The sequence below is a fragment of the Dendrobates tinctorius genome, unplaced genomic scaffold, assembly GCF_039654945.1.
Source record: "Dendrobates tinctorius isolate UK_male_01 unplaced genomic scaffold, ASM3965494v1 ptg000196l, whole genome shotgun sequence".
Lineage (NCBI taxonomy): Eukaryota > Metazoa > Chordata > Amphibia > Anura > Dendrobatidae > Dendrobates > Dendrobates tinctorius.
The window spans coordinates 4017523-4035856 of record NW_027361863.1 but is presented as its reverse complement, the minus strand read 5'-3'; the positions used below and the strand labels follow the sequence as shown (position 1 = coordinate 4035856).

Below are 18334 nucleotides of genomic sequence, written 5' to 3'. Positions count from 1 at the left end.
TTTTTTTTTAATTTCGCCTCTCCGCAGCAGAGATATTTGCAATCAAAATATTTGGCACTGAATGAGGTAACTTTTGTTAAAGGGGTTGTCCGATTTAGGGTACAAGTCTGCAGTCTGTGAGAATGCCCTTCATGTTCAAATTGTCGGAAGGCGGGGACAGTGACGCCAGCACTGATTGGGCTCTGGAGTCACATGTCATATTAACGCACGAGATCCCCAGGACCATGAGTGCCGACACCACAGGAACAGCGCTGGCATGGGAGGTGAGTATAGGTTTTTTTATTTTACTGGGGCCAAGCATGGGGAGTGAGAAGGTGTTGTCCTAGTAGTAGACAAGCCCTTTAATTGCATTGCCACTTGACCGTCCATTTATTGTCTGAAGGGTTATTCTTTCTTGTACAAGGACATCATATATGTTTCTTCTTGGACTTTGTTAGGGTTTTTTTCTGGTCAGATTATTGAAAAATATTGATGATACCTCTTAGCCCACTAATATCTGTATTATATATATTTATATGTGTTCATTACATATTATCTGATCACCTCTAGAAGATGCCTGGGCAGTCGACGAGGAGCGGGGTTGTCATACCGTTTCAACTTAGGGTGCCAACCTCTGTTGTCCCCTCATTTCTGCTCTTTGTTTTTAAACCACTGTTGCTCTGTGCAAATGTTTGTGCATTTATGTCTTTATGTATTGGATTTTTAAACTAAATAAACAATTTTTTAAGGTTTTTTTTCGCTATGATTTACAAGGATAGGGGACCCATAAGTTGATTGCTTTGGCTGTTTAATTTGGGTGCTAATGTATGTAAGGGATTATACTGTATATAAGGGGATGGCAGCATACTTAACTCTGCTCGATATTAAGTCATATAATTATTAAGAATTATTTTTAATATTATATTAATATTGAGCAGAAGTAATTTCAGCCTATTGGTTTCGGCCTCCACAATAGTCATAGTCTCTTATGTGGCCCCTTGGGAAAATTAATCTCTCTTCCCTCCTCTATTTTATATAAAGCTATATTATGTATAGTGCAATACATAAGAGAAAAATATGTCGCTCTATGTATGCGGATGTGCACCAAAGCGCCTGTGTGTTATTTAGATGACCTATCACATGATCTATCAAATGGGATCTTGTGACATGTCACATGATACATCAGGTCGCTGGGGGTGGGAACACACCTCCAGCTTCTGCCTGGAGGGATAAACCTAGAAAGGAATAAATGTTAACAGTGATAATCCTGCTCCCACTGTTTCCCTGTCTGCAGGGCATTTTTTATGTATTCCATGTCTTGTAGACATCCTGCAGAAAACTAGCATTAATCTGGCAAAAAGCTATGGGGTGGAGCATAATATTGGTGTTATACTGTAAACAGAGCAGAGGGGGGAGGCTCCTGCTGCAGCAAGTTGTCTTATACTGTAGTCACAGCATGGAGAGGAGGAGGTGGAAGGTGATAGAACTGTGATATCCAGTTACTTACTTTTGGTGGCTGGTACAATGAGCGTAGATGCGCAGCTTGTCACGTATGACTTTTCCTGGACGAGGCTTCCTCTGTATACCAGCTACATGGACTGCTAATACTTTTGGACCCACAAGTTTTTTAAAAAGAAGAGACAACCAATAATCCTGAAATACAGAAAACTGACACTCAATGATCAGACAGGGAGCTTCAATTATTAAAATGACACATTATAAATATGTAATTGTGCATTATAACCCTTCATAATTTAATTAGTTCACCTGCTTAAAGGGGTTGTCCAGGAGAAATTGCGCCAATGGGTGGAGGCCAGCTGCTAGGTGCAGGATGTCATTGCAGCAACCAAGTGAACAAAGGCAACAGGGGAGAACCAGTCTAGGAGCTTGTTTGGAAACTCACTAACAGATTAGCTAAGCTAAAGGCCTCCATACTCCTGGGTTCACATTGCGTTTTGGGCAATGCGCTGACGGCATCCGTTATATAGCAGCACTAACGCTATGTAACGGAAGCGTTAATGCCGCCATTGCCCGTAATAATAGTAACGCATCCTAACGCATGCCAAAATCGGCATGCGCTAGCGATGATTTGTTACTTCATGACGCACCCTTGAACGCGATCTGCAGCGTGTTCGCTGTGCATAATAGACCTTTATGGGCTAACGCATGGTAACGAAAATCAGCTATGCGTTAGCGCATATGTTAGCGCTAGGTCACAAAAGATGTCAAAAATGACATCTGCATTAGCGCATCTATTTTGCCCCTAACGCAATGTGAACCTAGACTAATGAAGGCTGAACCCACCAATATCAGCAATGGTCTAATTTTTAAGTGGACTTCGGCCAATTGATGGTCAGGAGAGATGTCAATCATGTCCAACTTCGGAGACAAGCTGCATGACGATGTGTCAGTCGGCGGCTTTTTCATAGAGAACACAGGAGCAGCCAAATTACCTCTCATGTGTATGGAAAAGTCAGCTGAGCTGGCTACCGACCGAATGATCGACCAAAGCATCATTCAGCCATCTAAGGCTAGAATCACACCAGCGTATGCCATCCGACGCGAGAGCGTTGGATGCAATATGCTAATGACCCGCGGCTTCAGCTCTGCTGCGAGTGGGAGCAGAGTGTAATGCATGTCATGCATGAGAGGATCACAGTGTAATAATCTGCAGGTACTGATGATGTCACCACGGATTAGAGACAGATCAAGAGTTAAAGGGTTTATTTACAGGGGATAGACTCTTCACGCAGGGAGAAGCAGTGGGGGTTAAAAGTAACAGGGTGAAATGGTAGACAAAAGGCTAGGTAAAGCTATGAAACAGTTAAGCAAAGTAGAAATGGTTAAACAGGAATTCTTGTAACTTATCAGTCCGGTGAAGTCTTGATTGCAGGGTCTCTTTCTCCAACGTTGGCACCGTCAACAGCGGCACTTGAAGTCTCTATAGTCTCTCCTCTCTTTGGAACTGGGAACTCAGGGGTTAAAGCAGGGAGCAGGGAGACGTTGTGAACCGGATTCTCCCCTGCTCTAAGTCTCTGTTTGTTAAGCTAACAGTCCCTCCACAGGAACGATGCTGCGCACACTGAAAAGTCTCTCTGCCACACTCAGGAGCTCTGGCCTGTCACCGTGGGCACTGGGGCTGCGCGCACGCTTCACTGTCTCTGCACTGTCAGGGGGGCTACCGAATTCACGTACTCACAGACAGCGCTTTCTATATCTCGTCTTTCAGCCTCAGTCCTCTGACGGGGAGTTCTCTCTTTCCTGGAGCGCGGTGCTGCAGCCTGCTTCTTACGTGACGCGCGCTGCTCTGCCTCTGGCGCTCTGCTTTCGCGCCCTCAGCCTGCACAGCTTCCGGTCCACCGCCCCTTCTCTTCCCCCACTGCCCCTTATAGTCACATGGTGCAGTTGGTCCAAGTCAGTAAGTCTTCCCCCTGGCAACCCTGCTGCCTGGCTATGTGGTTCTGGACACGGAGCAGGAGAGGTAACCCCCTTCTGGCTCTTCTTCCTCTTCACCCCCTTACAATAAGCACTATATATTTCTCCATTTCCTCCATTACCTGTCTCGGTGTATATCGGACTGCACTAGGTTGACATCTGAGGGCAGTCCGATGTTTTATTCGCACCCATAGACATATATGGGTGAGAGTGAGTTGAGTCTCGCAGCAAATCTCAGCTTGCTGCGATTATTTTCTCGTGCCAAATTGGCATGAGAATTGCAGATCTGAGCTGCCCCATAGAATAACACTGGGCCAAGTGTTACGCGATGTTTTATCTCATAGCACTCGGCTGTGTTATAATGGTAGTGTGACTACTACGGCCTAATGGGTATGATCAGCCCAAGTTTCTTTTGAGTTTGGTGTAGATAGAATACTTCCTAGAGTGCAAGTGACCTGAACACACTCTGTACTGGCACTCACTAAGCAAGGAATACTGGGAGATTTCAGCTCAGAAGCAGCAGTATTGTGAATGCAGCACTGCATTATAATATAGTCTGTAAGGACTAGGATAAATAAGTTACTGCATGTAGTAAGTTAGTGTATTTATATAGTTGATCAATCTGGTATGTAGTTTAATTACAAATAAAGTATAAAATGATGGTAGATATACACTGAGCAATAGTAGAGCGCTCCTTCAAGATATTAATAAGTGCAGCTACTTTGTGCGAGAACAGGCACCATGCTTACTACTTACAATTGTTAAGAGGCTGTATCACTTCAGAAATGCATATACAATTTCCACATTTTTGGCTACTTCTTTAGAAATCTGCATTGAGATGGGAAGGTTCTTCATGTTCATACAGGGGGGGATTAGCTGCTGCCAGACCCCTCTGACAACTCTAATCTGCTGCTCATTAAGCAGCAGCTAAGAAAACCAAGATGACTGAACGGCGTTTCCACGATCGGAAGGACCCGCTGCCATTTTGCATGGAAGGGCTCTTCTATGTGGACCAGTAGTGTTAGTCGACTCTGAAGACAAATGTGGCTCCAGAAAAGAACGCAGGGGCAATTGTTTGTGGTGATCGTTGTTGCGCATGTGCCCCTGGAACCCATTACTAGCCATGATACTGATCTGGACTGGAAAGTCAAAATCCCCTCTCAAGCGAAAGAAAGCGTCAACTGCTCTATTATTAATGGGATCAAAATACAACTTATAGGGACATGCTCCACTTCCATGACTCATATGAGACAAATACTAATGGCCTGGTCCAATGCATGTGTTAGAGCAAGAGCAGACGCATTAGTACATGGAAATGTTAAAGCTGCACAAGGGCTCTGTAGGCAAAGGGGGCCCGTACTACCATTAAAAAAGGCTCAAGGTTCATTTGGCTCAAAATAAGTGATGAATTCTGATCCAACTGATGAAAGACTGACTCGGGAGTCTATTAATAAAGAGTAAGAAGCTCTTGAAGTAACCCAACACGCTTAATAAATCAGCTATTAAACATAAATTTGGCTAAATATTATATCTGCGTAGGAGCTCCTTATTGTCTATCAAGAATAGTCACAATAATTTCAAAGTTTTTTTTTTAAGTCGCTTGTCACGATCCTGTCATTCAGAAGGTCCTACAGAAACACTGAGTGAGAGCTCAGTCTCTCTATTGTGAACGACAGTCCAATCGCCCATTCAGTGGTAGCGGCGTATTGGGTGTCAGTATTGTGAAGGACAGCCCAGCCGCCTATTTAGGTCTGGCTTGCAAGGTTTTCGTCCAGGTGTCTGCTTTTTTGAATGACTGCTTGGCTATTTAGTTAGCTGACAATAGATCATTGCAAGTAGTAGATTTAGCTTGGTGGTGTGTGCCTTGCTAACTAGTTATGCTGATCTTTTGCTGCTCAACCCTTGAACATGCATTTGTCTAGCCCCTTTTTCTCGATCTGCTACCTGCCTAGAATTCTGACCTTGGGCTGTGGCCTATTTACTCCTTTGTTTTGCACCTCTGCTTATGATGAGCTCTCTTGGTATATTTGACCCTAGACCTCTTGAATACCCTGCCTCTTGTCTTTTCTTTGTCTTGTGGTATTCATTGACAATTTTGCACAAAATTCTTAAAAATGGTGCATGAGGCTCCTGAATTTTACCCAAAATCAGAAAGAAGTACATTGGTGTGAAAATTTAGCAACTTTGCAATTGAATCAAAGGCAAAAATCTCAAAACTACTGGACAAAAAAAGGTACAAATGCAATACAGAAACAGGTCCTATGGGTCGGTACTACATACCAATGGTTCAGTCCATTTAGCACCTTCTTTGGTCTTTGTAGGAAGCATACTTACATACATGAGCCATTTCTTCATTGTGCTAAAGATTTGGCACAATCTGAATTTATCTTAAATTTTGTGTCTTGCCCTATTCATCGATTATATGGACGACGTTATATGGTAAATTTAGTGGGCTACAGGTCCGTTTGATATAGTTTCTTTGGCACTGGCTTCGGGGAACTATGTTTGTCGTAAAGCTATTAATAGCGGCCCGAGCTCAGGAACCTGGATCACATTAGTGACTAATGAGTAGCTGTGTCTGATTGTTCTTTTTATTGCAGCAAGTGCAGGCGGAACAGCTGGAGAAAAGGAATACTATGTGAATCATTAGTAGAAATCCAACACATGATTTCCTTGTGCTTGTTAAGTTAAACTCTTTTTCCCTGGTGTTAATACGCTCATGATTATTTATTCCTGTGAACTTTCTCAGTACGTCAATCGGTTTTCCCAGCTTTCTATATATCGGGGCAAAGTCTCTCAAGTTAAAGTTCAATGTACACACAGTCAGTGATACAATGTATCTAGACTGTGGCTATAAAGGCCCCGTCACACACAGCGATCTCGCTAACGAGATCGCCGATTTTGTGACGCCACAGCGATCTCGCCAGCGAGATCGCTGTGTGTGACGGGGATCAGCGTCGGCCCCCCTGCCGGGTATCGCTGATCGTGCTCGATCGGATTGGGCCATTTTTTGATCGCTGGTCTCCTGCTGGCCAGCACACATCGTTGAGTGTAGCAGTGGGAGTCAACGATCAGCGAGGCTCCCAGCGCTCTAAGCAGGCGCTGGGAGCTGGTCTCTAAGGTAAATATCGGGTCACTAAGCGGCGCACGCCACTTAGTTACCCAATGTGTACCTTAGAAACCTGCGTGCTGGCAGCTCCCGGCGCGAGCACACAGGTTTCTAAGGTACATAGCAACCCATTGACACCCTGTGATCGCTTTGCGAGGGGCCAGTGGACCCCTGGAACAAATCATACTTGGGAATGCACACCTTAAATGTCACAGTCAGGTCAGAGATTGACAGCATCAAGTAAGGGGTTAACAAACAGCAGCAACTAGAGTGTACCTGCTGAGAAAAGGGGGAAGAAAAGTGTGAAGGGACAGGTTGGGGGGGGAAGTGGGAGGGAACAGTATGGAAAGAGAAAAGTATGAGGGGGCAATATGGGGGGAAGAGCATGAATTAAAAAATATTAATCGTTGATTCCAATTTAGGGAGGATAGAGTGAAAGCCAAATATATGGAAGTGGAAGTATGCAGAGGAGGAAAAGAGGGGAGCGGTTACAGCATAGAGACCGAGCAACATAAGGTGAACAAAGTGTGAGGAGACAGTGTGAAGATGGGGCCCAGTACAGAAAGGATAGGAAAATGTGAAGGCCATGTACCATAAAAAAGACAGTGTGGGTGACATATTTTGTGCAGGGAGCACAGTGAGGGACAATTATTCAGGGTCACAATGTGGTCATGGCAGGTACACGGGATGCAGTGATGAGTTGCGAGACGGACTGAACTTTAGGTATTAACTTTTATAGATAAATGCCGGTAGGGGCTATCCTAAACAACCAACAAAATAACAGCAATTGTCCTCGCAGGGACCAAATACAAGCAAACTCTTATTTTGAGAATACGGCTACCCCGGCAAAGGCCAGCCACTATAGGGCCGCGGTATGGCCGACTACGGGTCCTTAGTTACTATGTGTCACTTAGCCGTCCTGACGTCCAACGGTGTGCTGTTCGATGGTGCCTCGACGTCGCAGCCGATGGGCCCAGCCGCTGAGGAACTGACGAAGTCTTCGGGTGTTCCTTCGCCCGGCGAGGTAGGGGCACAACAGACCCTAGAAGAGTTCTTTGGTGGGGTGTCCCCCAGCGGAGGCAGCGGGATACCACCTGGGAGTGGGAGAGTGGAAGCCGCAGCCCCTGCACAGCGGCGGGCAGTGGCGCTGCTGAGTGGCGGTTGGTGGGCCACCGGCACTGCCCCAGACTGCACCAGGGGACCCGCAGGGGGGCGACGGCCCAGCCCCTAGCACGGACTGGAGTGGAGCAGTGGCGCTGCGGGTGGTAATGGACAAGCCGCAGCTGCGGACTGGAGCGGCAATGGCCACGGGCGGCAGTGGGCAGGCCGCAGCCGTGGGCTGGAGTGAGACGGCAACGGCCGCGGGTGGCTGCGGGCAGGCCGCAGCCGTGGGCTGGAGTGAGGCGGCAACGGCCGCGGGGTGAAGTGAAGCGGTGGTCCTCTGTCGGTCGGCTTGGCGACGTCTCCCTGCCGTCCACCGAGAGTCTCCCTCCTGTCGCTGTCCTCCTCTCTGGTTACTGCTGGAGGCTCTGGCTCCCTGGCACCCTCTCGGTCTCCTGCTCCTTCTCTCCCGTTCTGCTGACTCACCCTGACTGGCGTCCTCTGCCCCTTTTATATATTCTCCTCCCCCAACTGTCCTGGAAGTCTCAGCGGTCCAGCCCCTAACTCTGCTCCCTGGAAACAGACCCCCTAGGAACATAGATGATGGTCCCCTTGGTTCTGGCCTGTACGCTCGGTGGGGGCCCTTCCTCCTACACTCACCCATCCTGTATGCTCGCCAGTCATCGGGCAAGGGCTTTGGTAGGCTCGAGTTGGCCTTTTGAGACGAAAGTTCTCGTTGCCATATGAACTGGTCCTGTTCGTAATGTTCGGGGGAGTTGCCAGTTGTTGACCGCTCGGAGCGGTGGAGCTTTCTGGGGTGGTGGAAGGTGGAGGGCTGGTCGATTCTGGCGGGCTGACTGGACCTACTGAGATATTGTCTCTTGGAGGGTCCGCTTGTACCATTGGGCTGTCTTCATCATTCAGGTCCCAGACTGCATGCAGTGGTCCGGGGACCTGAGGTGTAGGCTCGGGCCGCATGGGGTCGGTGGATGTACAGGGCCGCAAAATATTGCAGTGTACAGTGCGAGTGGGAAGGGTCCCGTCCTTTTCAGGCTGTATTTCATATACAGGCCTGTCGGAACTTATTCGGCGCAATACTCGGTAGGGACTTTCTTCCAATTGAGGTTCCAACTTGTTCTGGGGGCGCTGGTCTAGCACGAGTACTGGATCCCCAGTCTGGTGGTCGGTGGGTGGAGGCAGAGTCCCCTTGGGTGTTCTAGGAGTTTGGTATGGACGATTCGGTGGAGGGTTTGCAGCCGATGCCGGTGGTTTCGGGCCCATGATGACACCCCGGTCCAGGGTTGGCGTTCCTCCGGGTTCAGTTCTACATCCATGATCCCTTTGCCTTCCCGTTCAAATAGTAGTGAGTAGGGGGTATAGCCGGTAACCCAGTGTACACGGTTGTTATAAACCCACACTAGTTCAGGAACATACTCAGGCCAGCGGGCCTTCTGGTCGCTCTCCAGGGTACGCAACATTTGAATTAGTGTTCGTTTAAATCGTTCGCAGTCCCCGTTTTCCTGCGGGTGGTACGGCGTGGCCCGGGATTTATTGATACCATAGAGACGATGTAATTTCTCCATGACTTTCCCCAGGAAGCACGCTCCCTGGTCTGAATGTATCCGTTGCGGGCAGCCATAGACTTGGATAAAGTTTTTACAGATTGCATATGCGGCCGACTCCGCAGTCTGATCTCGGGTGGGGGTTACCAAGGCAAATTTGGTGAAATGATCCACCATGACAAGACAATGTTCATACCCCTGGTGTGCGGGGCCAATGGTCAAATAGTCCACCATCAAGAGCTCGAGGGGTACGGATGTCACTATTGTGTCTCCCGGGGCCCGTTGGGTGGGTGGTTTAGCTAGCTCGCATAAGCGGCAGGCCCGGCAAGTTTCTTCCACAGCAGCTTGTAAGCGCGGATGGTGAACTATCTGCTGCAACCACTGAAAGGTCTTTTGAGTTCCAAAATGAGCCCCCTTTTCATGGGCTTCCCGAGCCAGTTTACTGAGTTGGGTTCCAGGCACGACTACCTGCCAAATTGTTGCAGCCGTCGCCCGTGACACTGCCTTACGATACAATAGTCCTTTCTTGATGACTAGCTTCTCCCATTGGCGCAGCATTAACAACATATCAAGTCAAGGTCTGCCTTTGGGAGTCGGTAAGTAGTCTGCCGATGGTCACCCATCGGCGTAGGGACCCAATTTCTTTGTCTTCTTGCTGCTGTTGGATCCATTTGTCACGTGATTGTTCCATCATACCCCTTGGGGGTCCTAGATGGGATTGTTCCTGTGTGGCAGTCGTGAGCACGGTGGCAGTGAGGGCGAACGGCGTCTCTTCTCCTTCTAATTCGTCGTCTCGACTCTTCCCTGGAGTTGTGTGCCGGATCCTGGAGAGGGCGTCAGAGTGTACATTCTCTGCTCCTCTTTTATAAATGATCTTACAGTTGAACTTGGCCATCCGGGCCACCCATCGCTGCTCCAGGGCTCCTAGTTTGGCATTTTCAAGGTGAGCCAGCGGGTTGTTGTCGGTCCGCACCACCACCTCGGAGCCCGCCAGGTACTCTGCGATCCACTCAGTCATGGCCCACACTACCGCGAGGAGCTCAAGCTTAAAGGAGCTGTAATTGTCAGGGTTACGTTCGGAGTCATGAAGTGATCGGCTGCCATAAGCGATCACTCTCTCCTGGCCATCTTGAACTTACAGCCCCTAGCCCATGGAGGCTCTCGTCGGTGTGCAGTATGAATGGTTGAGAGAAATCCGCATATGCTAACACCGGGGCACCCGAGAGTGCAGTCTTAAGGTCTTGGAAGGCCTCTTTTTGCGGTTGTTGCCACTGGATTTTCCGCCCATTCGCCGCGGCAGGAGCCCCCTTTAGCAGGTCCTGCAGGGCTCGGGCCCGGCGTGCAAAATTCTTTACGAAACAACGGTAGTATCCGGCCAACCCCAGGAAGGCCTGCACGTCTTTTACTGTCTCTGGAGTAGGCCATCCCTGGATGGCGGCAACCTTTTCCAGGGACGGTCTAATGCCTTCGGCAGAGACAGTATGCCCCAGATATTCGATCTGGGTGCGAAACAGGTGGCATTTCTGGGGTTTTACCTTCAACCCGTACTTCTGCAGCCGGCCGAGCACCTGCCCCAACCGCCGCAGGTGGTCCTCAAACGTGGCAGCATAGATGATGTTGTCGTCCAGATATATCAGCGTGGCCTCGAAGTTGAGATCTCCCAGATACCGTTCCATCAGCAGCTGAAAGGTCAATGGGGCGTAGGCCAGCCCGAACGGTATCCAATTGAACTCAAACAGTCCCATGGGAAGAATGAACGCCATCTTGGCCCTGTCTTCCTCCGACATCGGTTCTTGCCAGTACCCGCTAGCCAGATCTAAAGTCGAGAAATACATTGCCTTCCCCAAGACGGACAGGGACTCTTCTATGCGGGGCAGCGGGTATGAGTCTTTGATGGTGCAGGCGTTCAGTTTCCGATAATCTACACAGAACCGCAGGGTGCCATCCTTTTTGCGAACCAATACGATGCGAGCCTCCCAGGGGCTCTGGCTTTCTCGGATGACCCCCTTCCACAGCATTCGGCCCAGTAAAGTTTTCACCTCCTGGTATAGCTGTGGAGGGATTTGCCGATATCGTTCCCAGATGGGGGCCGTTCCTGCCATGGGAATTCCATGCGTGATGGCTGTGGTACATCCAAAATCATCCTCGTGGCTGGCGAAGACCTCCTGGTACTGCCCTAGTAGTGTTTCCGCCTGGAGGATTTGGTCTGGAGCCAGGCCGAAGAGTTCGGCCCACATTCTTTCCAGGATGCTTCGGCCCTTTTCTTGGGTCGAGGACCCTGCAGTCTGCAGAGATCGGATAGTCACTGCCCAAGGGTCCTCAGGCTGCACCTTTAATTGAATTGCAGGGGCTGGAAGCACCTCTTCCAAAGGCCTCACCAGCTTGGCCATTTCGGCTTGGGGCGTTAGGATGATGTCTTGGTCTTCTAGGTTGATGCAGCGCACCAGGATGGTCCCTCTCCGCACAGTGGCCAGGGAGCGCGCCACCAGTATGCCAGGATGTAGGCGTTCCGAGTAGCACGGCTCCACCTACATCTCCACACCGTCCAAAGGCACCGGGGCCCGGATAGGCAGGGCCACCACTGTCTGCACGAGTGGGGGAGCCGCTGGTGCGATGACTGCCCAGTGCCTCGCCCTCCTGGCAATCCTGGAGAACTCGCGCCTCCCGCACCAACTGCTGGAAGACCCGTCCTTGCGGCGTGCGGGCACCCCACTGGTTCAGGGTCTCTTGCGTGGGGTCATTAAGGAGTAAATTGCCAAACTTCCGCAGTATATTCATACCCAAGGTGACTGGGTGATTGTTATTGGTTTCCTCTTGGGTCAGGATCACTCCCCGGTGGCTGAGGGATTTGACACAGCGTCATCTGCAACCAAACCATTCTGGCGACGGGGACCGGTAGTTGATTGATGGCTACCAGTCTTATCATGGACCCCCACTGGGGTCTCACTGCCTCAGGAAAATGCTGCCGAAAGTAAGTTGCAGGCATGGTCGTTACTTGCGACCCCATGTCCACTAGGCACCGTACGGCACGGCCCTTGACTTCTGCCCATACCACCGGACACTTTGCGACCAGATCTTCGGGACTTCCACCACCCCATGTCGTGGCTTCTGGCTCCGAGCGGTGTCCCCCCAGCCCGGAGCCCTCTAGTTTAATGGCCGCTGGGGTGGGCATCTCCCACGCCGTGGACACTGTCGTGCGAAGTGGCCCAGCTCCCCACACTCATAACACCGGGGTTGCGAGGGCCAGCCGTTCCGGACATTGCGAGGTCCCCATGGCCCTGGGTTGGAACTAGGCCGCCCAGTCGTGACCTCGGTCCTCCTTTTCACTTCGGCCAATTCGCCCCTGATGTTCTTCAGCTCTTGCTTCATCTCTTTTATCCACTGGGGCTCTCCGACAGCATTCACGGAGGCATCCACACTCTGGACCTTCCCCACGGGGACCATCAGCCCCTGCTCCCGAGCACCCGCCTGACTCCCCACCTCATAGAAAGTCATATGCGGGTTCACTCGGATCTGCTCCCGTAATGCCTGCTTTATCAAAGGGTCTCGGAGACCAGTCACTAACAGGTCGCGTAGGGTAATGTCGATAGGTCCTACCCCTAAGCCGTCCTTCCGCTCGATGGCCGTGTATAACTCGTGGAGGACATTCATATACTGGGTGATGGTCTCCCCCTCTACCTGCATACGACTGAACAACTGGGTCCTCAACTCTCCCACATTTGTTGGATCCCCATGGGTCTCTTCCAGAATCCACAAAACACTAGCAAAGGTGTTGCGATGTCCCGGGGGCCTCAACATTACTGAATCCCGGGCCTCCCCATCCAATGCCACGAGAGCTACCTCAGGTCAGGGGTCATCGGATGCATTCGGAAGAGCCCTCGCATCCGCTCCGTCCAGCTCCACAGCATGGTGTTGGTACCGGAGAACCTAGGCAGGTTGCTTAGCATAGCCCCCAAAGAGATGCTGGACCGGGGGCCCTTGTTACTTGCTGAGTCTACGGCCCCGCTCTGGTCCAGGGTACCGTTGTCTGTGCTCGGAGACTGCATCCTGCTGACTACGCCAAATGTGGTCATGGCAGGTACATGGGACGCAGTGATGAGCCGCAAGACGGATTGAACTTTAGGTATTAACTTTTATAGATAAATGTCGGTAGGGGCTATTCTAAGCAACCAACAAAATAACAGCAATTGTCCTCGCAGGGACCAAATACAAGCAAACTCTTATTTTGAGAACACGGCTACCCTGGCAAAGGCCAGTCACTATAGGGCCGCGGTATGGCTGACTACGGGTCCTTAGTTACTATGTGTCACTTAGCCGTCCTGACGTCCAACGGTGTGCTGTTCGATGGTGCCTTGGCGTCGCAGCTGCTGGGCTCAGCCGCTGAGGAACTGGCGAAGTCTTCAGGCATTCCTTCGCCCGGCAAGGTAGGGGCACAACGGGCCCTAGAAGAGTTCTTTGGTGGGGTGTCCCCCAGTGGAGGCAGCGGGATACCACCTGGGAGTGGGAGAGAGGAAGCCGCAGCCCCTGGACAGGGGCAGGCAGCGGCGCTGCTGAGGGTGGTTGGTGGGCCACCACCACAGCCCCAGACTGCACCAGAGGACCCACTGTGGTGACAGCCCAGCCCCTACCACAGACTGGAGTGGAGCAGTGGCGGCTGCGGGCAGTAATGGACAAGCCGCAGCCGCGGGCTGGAGTGAGGCGGCAATGGCCACGGGTGGCTGCGGGCAGGCCGCAGCCGCGGGCTGGAGTGAGGCGGCAACGGCCACGGGCGACAGCGGGTAGGCCACAGCCGCGGACAGGGGCGAGGCAGCAACGGCTGCAGGGTGAAGTGAAGCGGTGGTCCTCTGTCGTCGGCTTGGTGCCATCTCCCTGCGGTCCACCGAGAGTCTCCCTCCTGCCACTGTCCTCCTCTCTGGTTACTGCTGGAGGCTCTGGCTCCCTGGCGCCCTCTCGGTCTCCTGCTCCTTCTCTCTCGTTCTGCTGACTCACCCTGACTGGCGTCCTCCACCCCTTTTATATAGGCTCCTCCCCAACCATTCTGGAAGACTCAGCGGTCCGTCCCCTAAGTCTGCTCCCTGGAAACAGACCCCCTAGGAACCTAGATGATGGTCCCCTTCGTTCCGGCCCAGACACTCGGCGGGGGCCCTTCCTCCTACAACAGCGCAGGGCAGATATTTTTATTCAGGAGGATATTAATGACACGGTTATTGGACACCATATGAGAATGTGATGCATTCGATGGGATAAAATGGAAATCTGCTGATGAGCTGTGGATATGAAAAATCATCTTTACGGCTGGACAAGATGGAGAAGAAAAGAAACAGAATGACTTCAGTCACAGAAGGTGTCATCTTTTCGGTACCTGGATGAAAATGTTTATTTGTGATACTGACTGACTAATTCTCATCAGTACTGTTGTTCTTGTATGGGCTCATGATGATGGCTGGTAACAGCAACTCCCAGTATCTCCTTACCATTGTTAAAGACATACTGTGAGCTGTCGGTTCAAGCAGTACAATTGTATAAGGGGCTGATCTGACAATTGATAGTTATACTAAGCTTGCTGATGTATTCAATTACAGAAGTACATGAAATCATGTACTGATGGTGTTTCTCGTGCTGTATTCATTTACTGATGGAGGTTTTGGTGATCTATTTATGTAATTGTTGTGGTTCTGGTGATGTATTTCTGTAATCTTGATAGTGATGCTGATGTATTCATGCACTGATGATGGTTTTGGTGATGTATTCATGTACTGATGATATTCTGGACATATATTTACTTATGGTGGTTCTGATGATGTGTTTATTTACTAAAGATGGCTCTAGTGATGTATATCTGTACTGATGGTGCTTCTGGTGATATATTCATGCTGGGGGTTTTGGTAATTTATTTATGTACGGTTATTTGTCCTGACCCTATACACATGGAATCATCCATAACTTGTAAGATTACGAGATACCTTAATGTTAATAAAATATTGTGCTGTCTGACAAGTTAAGGATTACTACATCTGTATTTATGTTAGGCCTCTTTCAGACATCCGGTGTCAGGGGTCCAGCGGCCTGCGGCGAATAGCCGGGCCGCCGGATCCGGCCTGCAGCGGTGACACCGGATGTACATGCGGCCCCTGATGCGGCTTGGAGGACATTTAAAGGAGCCGCAGCACCGGGGGTCGAGAGAGCCAGCCGGAGAGAGATCGGGAGGCGAGAGAGCAGCCAGAGAGACAGCGGGGGACAAGAGAGCAGCCGAAGAGACAGCGGGGGACGAGAGAGCAGCCGAAGAGAGAGCGGGGGACCAGAGAACAGCCGAAGAGAGAGAGCGGGGGACGAGAGAGCAGCCAGAGAGACAGCGGGGGACGAGAGAGCAGTCAGAGAGACAGAGGGGGACGAGAGAGCCAGCCAAAGAAAGGTATGGAGCGTATGGAGAGAGAGAGAGAGAGAGAGAAGGGGAGGGGGAGAGAGAGAGATGCGCGCCGGGCACTTGTGGGGTTAAAACTCATAGTGCCCGGGCATGCGCAGTTGAAAAAGCCGGTCCGGCGCTGCAAAAAAACGTTGCAGCCAACGTTTTTTGCAGACGCCGGACGGCGCATGTTTGCCGTATCCGGCAAAACCCGGAGGCGCCGCATGTCCATCCGGCATGATGCGGCGATCATTATATTCTATGTGAAAAAACCGGATCCAATTCCGGATCCGGTTTACACAAATTTCGCCGCATCATGCCGGATTTAAAAAAACGGATGTGTGAAAGTAGCCTTAGAAGCAATAATTATAAAATTCAGCACTATAGCATGTCAAATCCTAATAGCATGTAATATATTCACTGTGAGGAATCTGCTCTGCATGCCTTTTCTAGCTGTCATCAGGTAACCACTCATATGCGACTTTCATATTTATGCTCATAAGACAACTAGCTTCTCCTCTTGGCTCTCTCTATGTAGATGTAAGGATTCCGGATTTTCTTTTGTGCCTGTTTGCCCTTTTCCAAGATAGGGTCTAGTATCTCACCTTGTCATGGAACTTCCTGTCTGTTCTGATTATTTAAGTCCGGGCCATGTGTTCCTCTTTGCCTGAGTATTTTGTTGCTGTTGGCTCCTGAGCTCCTGCCTGAATACTGGTGGACTCCCTGCTGCTGCTGCTGCTGGTTACTCGGTGCTCTGCCTCTCCACTTTATGCAGCCTACTGTCCTCTGTGCATCTCCTTGATGCTGTCTGTGCTTAACTACTGTCTGGACTTCTAGAGTGGAACTATTCCACCCATATGATTGCTGGACTTCTACACTTTAGTGCTGCGTGCGTGCTCATTCATAATATAGCTGGACTTCCTTATTAAACGCGGTGTGTTACTCTCATACTTACTGCTGGACTCCCACGTTTAGTGCCTTGTGCACACCTGCGTCATATTACTGTTGGACTGGTTCATATTAGCGGTCGCGCCCCGTTCTTCAGTTACACTGGACATTTCCATATTGTGCTGTGCATACATTAATGTTGCAGGAACTGCTCTGTTAGTTTTGGTTTACTTGCATCATTCTATATTGTGCTGGGTTTTCAATACTATTGCAGGAAGTGCTCTGTTATTTTTGTTTCTTTTGTTAATATACTCATTTGCATCAACTTTGGGCTCAGTTTCATATTATGCCACGCAATCAGACTCCGTAGTACCCATATAATTGTTACAATAGCAGTAATTGTAGTTTTTCACTGAACATTGAGAGAAGTAGGAATAGAAGCTATTCAGCACATGACTGTAAGTGTGCAAATCACATATGAGCAGTCACATGTAAGCTATGAATAGGAGAGCGTGCTAAACTGAATTTTTGTTCTGGGTGTAGGAACATAGATTTGCCTCTGACCCCCATCCATATTGATGAAAATTGTTCATGTTGAAATCTTTCTTTATTTCTCTATCAGTATGCACACAGGAGAGCAGAGGAAGAAAAAGGACCTGCAGCACTGATGAGAAGTAGGGTGCTGCTGGAAAATGTCATTTTAGCAGATAAGAGAAGGACAACCCATTCAGCTCTGTGAATTTGAATGCACAGGGGCAGAAGAAAATTAAAAAAGACACAAAAGTACAAAAAAGAAACTGTTAGACTTGTACTAAATATTATTTATAGACATGCAGATACTGCTATTTGGGAAAAAAAATAAAGCTATTGTGAGAATAACACTTGAAGAGAAAAAATATGCTCATGAATTATTATTTTATTAGAGCTAGATTCTATACTTACTAAGAAATGACACCACACCTGATAGAGTTGCTCCTTTGTCGGATCATCCTCATCCCTGGCGGTCAGTACGGGGTTGAGATTTCCTGACACCCATACCTTCTGTCTTGTCTGACTCTTTGTCACCTTGTCCGCTACAGGGTCTCCCGCCTAGGCCACTCAGTACTGAGCTAACAGAGGAGTCACTACTTCTAACTCTTCCATCAGGCCACCTTCGGTTGTCTCTCTGTTGGCAACGTCTCCTATTGTCTTTGTTACCCAGAGAGCAGTCATTCCATTTATCTTCAGGTTGGGTACTTCCACCCTTTAAAGAACCCCTTCGTCACTCCCTACTTAGGGTTGAAGGGGGCCACCATCTTCTTCGCATTTCTGCTGCGCTCTCTGAAGAGTCTGTGTTCTCCCCAGCCTCAGGTTCTCTGGAGTTCTCACCACCTACTGTCCTGGTGTCACACGCCTCAGTACAGTTCCCTTCCAGAGTTTTGGCGCAGTTGTCATTTGCCGCTACCTCAGAGGTAAATGAACCACCAGTCTGCTATTCATGACCTTTGTGGATTTTCACTCCACCTGTGCTCTCTGGGAATTCTCTTCCTACCGCAAACTTTGCTGATGGATCTCCACCGTCACAATGTGTCAGGTTTTTTTTTCAGCACGTCATCAACTACCTCTGTGCTGGGGTTTGCCAGTGGCAAAATGACCTCCTTTTCAAGGACATTAACCTTGCTGTCACCTGACCCTGTCTCTTCTTTATCCCTCTTCTCAGAGAGTGTAGCCTGTCCTGCCTTTCTGCAGCCGACGTGTCCCCAGCGACGAGAGGAAGACTTACCATTTTTACTCGGGTCCTCCTTAGCATACTCTCTTTCCCTTGCAAAAGAGTCACAGTCTGAATTGGAGACACCACCACTCACCCTGTCATCCTGG

General features: G+C 49.7%; 1 protein-coding gene across 2 annotated transcripts in view; it reads right to left on the bottom strand.

Moving 5' to 3' along the window:
• HPSE2 (heparanase 2 (inactive)) overlaps positions 1–18334 on the bottom strand; it is a 564230-nt gene that overhangs the window by 67121 nt on the left and 478775 nt on the right. For both annotated transcript variants that reach the window (XM_073552816.1, XM_073552817.1), the window contains one exon: positions 1487–1632. In XM_073552816.1, the coding sequence (XP_073408917.1) occupies positions 1487–1632 (146 nt within the window). The remainder of the gene's footprint in view (positions 1–1486; positions 1633–18334) is intronic.